This window comes from Branchiostoma belcheri, unplaced genomic scaffold, assembly GCF_001625305.1.
Source record: "Branchiostoma belcheri isolate BF01 breed outbred unplaced genomic scaffold, Haploidv18h27 scaffold377, whole genome shotgun sequence".
NCBI classification, from domain to species: domain Eukaryota; kingdom Metazoa; phylum Chordata; class Leptocardii; order Amphioxiformes; family Branchiostomatidae; genus Branchiostoma; species Branchiostoma belcheri.
In genome coordinates, this window is record NW_017803995.1 from 23169 (window position 1) to 29805 (window position 6637).

Sequence of the window (6637 nt, forward strand, 5' to 3'; positions counted from 1 at the left end):
CACTAAACATTGACTTTCCTTTGGCCGGTGCGACCGGCATGCGGCCAGGGTGTAAACTGTGTCCCTGCTCAAGACAATCAAAATATATAACAAAAGACGCCTCGTAATTTAGTAGTCTTCATTCCGGAAGGTCCAGTGGTCGTCAGGGACTCTTGAAGACCACGTTCTCGAGTTTTCTGATCGTCTTGAGAAGAAAATTTATCGCGTGCGACCCACATGGCGGAACTGGAGGCGCTTGTTGAAGAGGAGGGGGGGCTGCAGGAGAAGTGTGGAGTGTTCGCCTGTGTGGCCGCCGGAGACTGGCCTACACAGCTGGACGTGGGGCATGTTATATGTCTGGGACTGGTAGGATTACAACACAGGTACGGGGGACTTGGAGATAGCCAGCGTTTTGTTGTCTTGCGAAAGTCGACCGTCTTTCTGAGTATGGGGAGGGGGGCAGGTGGTTACACTAGTACTTAGCAGTAGATATGCAGGCTTGAAAATTTATGATAGCGTGTTTTCTTGGTAGTGTAACAAGTCTTGTGAAACTTTATAAGGGCTATCGTGATAAATATAGTGTAAAGAATACAAATGGTATCTGGAGAAGTGAGGTGTTATATTAACTTATATACATGCAACATGGTCTAGGGATAACTGGAGTACAAAATGTAGTCTGTGTGTGGGCATAAACAATCCATGTCTTTCTGTATACATTATGCCAATATAGATCATATATAAAATTTATATATAGTCGAAAGGTGTACCTTCATGTAAAGTTGAGATCTTACCTTGCTACCAGGCATTCCAACCATACATACTATTGTATGCATCATTTATTTGTAATAATATTAATAATCGCCACTGCCTGTGCCTGGCATATATTATGTTAATGAGTCAGTTCTAACACCGACTCCATGTTGTGACCATGTTGTTAATAAACACCTCCTAGCATCGGTTGTAATCTTCGCGTCCTGTCCGCTTATTCGCGCTCTTGGCCGCTTAGTGGCGAATGATAATTTATGTAGAAGCTTTTCATTGACGTCATAATAATTGTCATATGAATCCCGGTGACCAGATGTTGGCAGGTAAACTGATTAAGTACCAGCACGTTGGCGTGTTTAACAGACATTCACTGTAATCCAACTTGGCGTATGTCAAAAGCCTGTATTTCTTATTTTCCTCATCTGTTTTCAAACAAGGGGACAAGAAAGTGCCGGGATCGTCACTAGTAGAGGCAAGGATGACGACATCTTGGCCAGACATAAGGGCATGGGGATGGTCAGCACCATCTTCACCGACGAAACCCTCAGCAAGATTAAAGGGAACCTGGGGATAGGACACACCCGGTACTCCACCGCAGGGTTCTCTGAGCTTGTGAACTGCCAGCCGTTTGTGGTGGACACCATACATGGGAAGATAGCCGTGGCACACAACGGGGAACTGGTCAATGCTGGGCCATTGAGGCAAAAAGTTTGTACCATCTTTCTGTATTGTTGGAAATGCAAATGTTTTTTAGCATACTTTAAAATTTAAAGTGAAGATACAATATAACATACAAGCTCACTCTTATTGCTGCACTGTGTCCAGTACCAGATATTTCATTTTCTACAGAAGCAATCTACCCAAATGTATGTGGAACCTTTACGCCAGATTACAGTTCCATTGTGGGTGGTTGGGGGGATGTTCTTCTTTTGATGGTACTGGACATGGTAAATTGAACTGGATAATCCGATATGACACTATACATGTACTTTACAGGACCCATTCAGGTATAAAATTACCTGACTTCAGTTGGGAAGATAAAAGGCGGTGGAAGGAGAGGGATGGCCTCTGCTCTCCAATTCTGTGTCCTAGACACAGTCAGTGTATTGAATTAATGAATGAAGACCTTTATTGTACATTGCATCACTGGGCTAAATACAGGTCACATGTTGACAATCATATACACATGTACTCTAGTACATAAACTTGTATATATAAACTTATATTATCAGCCCACTGCCCCTACAGCCTGAAACAGTCTATGGGACTACATTGTACCTTTTACTGCTGCTGACCTCTGACCTTGTGTATTTCTGTGTTGCTAGGTGATGAAGCGAGGCGTTGGCCTGTCCACAGGTTCTGACAGTGAGGTCATCACACAGCTCCTCTGCTCCATCCCATCAGGTAAAAATTTGGCTTTTGATTTTAGCTTGTGTAGAAAATTGTTTTTTAATGTTGGCAATCAATGTCTTTAATATCGCTTTGGCCTATGAAAAAAGATGTTGTGTTTCCTGTTTTAATCCTGAATGAAGTAGGGTCGGTAGGTAGGGATTATCTTTTTTGTTTCCTTTTTTTTAGACTTCAGTGATATCTATTATATAATCTATATAAAGTAAAACTTGCATGAGGACGGGACACTTTTATGTCAATGTTAGAGAACAAGTTGTACAACTTTTTATCACTCATGTGTCAAATCATGGAGCTAGAAAAGGTTAACCAGCTTGTGAAATTGTCCCTTACACACACAGGAGTCCACCCCCAAAAAAGGCTAGGGTCAGCAGGTTTTTCTAGGGTCGGTCGGGAATCAGGAAACACAATATTTGTTTCCTAGGCCTTTTCAGCCTTCAGGCTGCGACCGTTGTGATATACATGTAGTTGATGTCATAATAAACCATTCTAAACATTGTTTAGAATGGTTAATCAAGTATCAAGTATCATTACAAGTTTAGAATGGTTAATGCCACCGATCTTGTGCCCTTGGGAAAGGCAATTTACACAACTTTCCTCACCTAACTCAAGTAAAAATGAGTACTGTCTGTTCTGTATTTGTTTCTATGTGTGGGACACAACACCAACAACAGCTGGCTGTGCCCAATGTGTATTGTATTGTTACAATTTCAATAAATCAAATGGTATACTATAGACGGTGAGCCAGACGGCCCAGACTGGCAGGCGCGCATCCGTAACGTGATGAACGAGACGCTGATGTCGTACTCGCTGGTCATCATGACGGGAGAGTGTGTGTACGCGGTGAGGGACCCCTACGGGAACAGGCCGCTGTGTATAGGCAGGCTGATGTCAGGGGTCAGCTATAACAGTCCAGGTTAGTACATGTCAATGATCTCTCTCTCTCTATCCAGTTTTAATGTCTTTTTATCCATCAGGCAAGGTAGACCATACTTATGCTACAGTTAAAGTACGTACAAATGTATTATCAGGGTTCTCCCCAAGCAATGAAACAAGGGTGCTCCCCCTCTCCTCAAAATCCTAGCACCTCTCCCAAAATGTTCAAATTTAGGATTTTCTATTAGTGTTTTCATGAAAATAATTTTTCATCAACTGATTAGGGAGCACCTCTCCCCTAAGAATTTCTGGAGAAATCCCTGATTATCATTGTATTTTGTTTTCCCCCCAGTTAAAAATGGCTACGACAACGTATCAGAGGACATAGAAGGCTGGGTCGTGTCTTCAGAGTCCTGCTCCTTCCAGTCACTCGGAGCGGTGTACCACCGAGAAGTTGAACCCGGAGAGATCGTCAGAGTCACCAAGAATGGCGTAGAGTCCATCTGTGTCGTACCCAGACCCAATCAGGACCCTCCTGCTTTCTGTATCTTCGAGTATGTGTACTTCGCAAGGGCTGACTCCATCATGGAAGGTGAGACTTGCAGAACAACAGTAAATATTATTAATGTTTAACTTCAATAAGTTTATACATTATAATCAATTCGTAGAGGGTCAAAACACATGCACAAGTGCAAGCCGCACGTAAAGGTACCAGCACCATATAAATTTTCTACCAATACAGGTATCCTTATAGTTGTCATAACTTATGTACATGTAATTTGTGACAAGTTTGAAGGTGAATTGTAGAGGGTCAAAATACATGCACAAGTGCAAGCCGCACATTATGTTACCAGCACCATATAAATTTTCTACCAATAATGGCATCCTTATAGTTGTCATAACTTTTGTACATAATGTAGTTAGTGACAAGCTTGAAGGTTAATTGGTTTTCCTTATACATGTAATATATTACCAGACTATCCTTCCAGACTTCCTTTGCAAATCTGATTTTCCACAGTAATGTACGTATTATAAGATGGAGGGGGGTAGGGGTGTGAGAAGAATGACATCAACCATATCACAACTACTTATGATAAACACTGTGACAATGATGTGCTGTGTGTTACCCCAGGTCAGATGGTGTACTCAGTTCGGATGCGCTGTGGCCGGCAGCTCGCCAGAGAAGCTCCCGTGGAGGCAGACCTGGTCAGCACCGTGCCTGAGTCTGCCACACCCGCTGCAATGGGTTACGCTCAACAGGTGTGTACTACAGTCAGTCACTTTTTCCTTCTTTGTCCTTCTGCTAATGCCAGGGGACTGGAGTACAACAAGCAGTACTTTACATTTAATTTCTGATTCTTTTTATAGCACTTACATGTTCTTTGTTTTCACAATCCCTTCTTATCATGTGAACTTATCGTTACTGTTATCAAATCATTTGTCTTTCGTTTGTCCTCCGGCCATGAAGTTTTGCTGCCATGAAGACACAGTGAATCACAGTATCTCAGACATGCCCATGTTTGTTGTTGTCCCCAGTCTGGGATCCCGTACGTGGAAGTCCTGAACAAGAACCGCTACGTGGGGCGGACCTTCATCCAACCCAACAACAGGTTACGGCAGCTGGGCGTGGCTAAGAAGTTTGGTGCCTTAGCCGAAAATTTCAAGGGGAAGAGGATTGTTTTAATTGACGACTCTATCGTCAGGGGCAACACCATCGGACCAATCGTCAGGCTTCTCTTCAATGCTGGAGCCAAGGAGGTACGTAGCAGTTTAGAACCATGTTTACAACGACTGTTCCTTTTTCTATTATGCTTTTCTTTTGTGCTGTTACGAAGAAAGGGGTCCATCTGTCAGATAAACGCCATTGTACACACTGTACACATTGTTTACTAGTTTGGTGTCAACGGCCTTTTGAATCCAATATTGAGAAGTTCCTTCTCTGTTTCTGAATTATAGGGGGTTGCCATTTTCCATTGATATTTTGCAAAGCATAGATAACATTTTTATGACATTCAGGAAATGCTGTGTTGTTAATGTTGCTACTTAAAGGCAAGTGGAGCTAACTAGACATTGTTGTCTTTGACAGGTCCACATACGAGTGGCCTCCCCACCGGTCAAAAACCCCTGCTACATGGGAATTAACATCCCCACTAAGGAGGAGCTGATTGCAAACAGACTGGAAGCCGCCAAACTTGCCGAATGTCTGGGAGCGACCAGCGTGGTGTACTTGACTGTGGAGGGCCTCACGTCCGCCGTAAGGGAAGGCATTCAGAATAGCAAGGACAATGGAGTAGGACACTGTACGGCTTGTCTGACGGGAAAATACCCAGTTGAACTGGAATGGTAGTGCTCCAACAGCAGGGACAATGTGGCCTTCCTAACTTTGTACACTGCCACCACTGGAGATCTAATATACATTATGCATCATGACATTCTCACTGCAACCGTCTTTAAAGCAGAAGTTATACCTGAATACTGAATACATGAATAGGTTCATCAGGTGTTCACCCCGCAGATGTTTCGGTAGCTTCTCTGCTGCCTTCCTCAGTGCTTGAATGGATTCTTGCCAGTGCCAGCAAGGAATAATACCGGTCATTGAAGCCCTGAGGGAGGTAGCTGAACTGTAGCAGTAACAGTAACAACAGTAATGTAAATGCCATGCACATGTTGCCACATACTGATTATATTTTGTATATCAATGACATCCTTTGCAATCAAATAAGAAAAATCCTTCTGGCACCTCCTTTTTTTTCTTTCGACTTTTGTCATCCTTCAAATACTCATAAAACAGTATAGTTGCAATTTTTTTTATTTGTAAATAGGCAAAACAATCAATGCACGTATGGATGCCATCCACATAGTCAAGTCAGTGTGGCCTTAGATTGTTATTCAAAAACCTCAGAAGATACACCATTTCAGGAACATACATGTATCACAACACTTTGGGAGTGTATAAACATGTACTAGGTACTTAAGACAAAACGATGGCTGCAGTATGTGTTGCATCAGCAAGTGGAGCTGAAATGAGATTCTAGAATGTCAGAAAACTGAAGCTTGAAGTGTGTAAATTTTTCTTGCCAGCTGGTCTAAGGAATTCTGAGGAAGGGGAGGGTAGTACAACTGTAGTGAAATTTAGTTTGTCCTCTGATCTGGCTGGAGCTTGGTATGATACAATATAATCCAGCTTCTGCAATATTGGCTCATTTCAATGCTAGTCTGCTAACCATATTGGTTCTGTACTTTACTATGACAAATGCATACAATGTATTAGTTTTGCTGTTGCTTTTATCCTGATGACAGCATGTTAGGCCTGTCAGCTTTGGTAGAGATAGAAGTACTCTATGTTTATAGAATGTGTTGTGTTTGAATTTGTGGACTGTTCAACTAGAATTATCATGTTTTTCTCTTGCGATTTCTTTGGATGTAAAACAATTTGATATTGTGAATGAAGGGAAAAGGCATTGTGGTTGTTTAAAAAGGGGTTAAGGAGCTGTTGCCAGGATAGCTGGGGGGGTGGTACATGTATTCCTGTACAGGACAAACCCTATAGTGCTCTTTAGCCCTGTACTTCATGTAATGGCTTCATGGTAAATAAATATTTTATACAACA

The 6637-nt window shown here is 42.3% G+C and overlaps 1 protein-coding gene across 1 annotated transcript; it reads left to right on the forward strand.

Moving 5' to 3' along the window:
* Window positions 1-6637, forward strand: LOC109476440 (amidophosphoribosyltransferase-like). Its single transcript, XM_019777372.1, has 8 exons — window positions 1-362; window positions 1182-1452; window positions 2070-2148; window positions 2888-3067; window positions 3380-3619; window positions 4160-4287; window positions 4564-4785; window positions 5114-6637. The coding sequence occupies exons 1-8, from the start codon at window positions 217-219 to the stop codon at window positions 5372-5374; spliced, it is 1527 nt and encodes a 508-aa protein (XP_019632931.1). The 5' UTR covers window positions 1-216; the 3' UTR covers window positions 5375-6637.

What these genes read in the sequence shown, in the direction of transcription:
- LOC109476440 (XM_019777372.1), top strand. Translation starts at nt 217, where the DNA reads ATGGCGGAACTGGAGGCGCTTGTTGAAGAGGAGGGGGGGCTGCAGGAG. An exon ending in CTGGTAGGATTACAACACAG is followed by an intron (nt 363 to 1,181) that starts GTACGGGGGACT and finishes TTTTCAAACAAG; the next exon opens with GGGACAAGAAAGTGCCGGGA. An exon ending in GGCTGACTCCATCATGGAAG is followed by an intron (nt 3,620 to 4,159) that starts GTGAGACTTGCA and finishes GTGTTACCCCAG; the next exon opens with GTCAGATGGTGTACTCAGTT.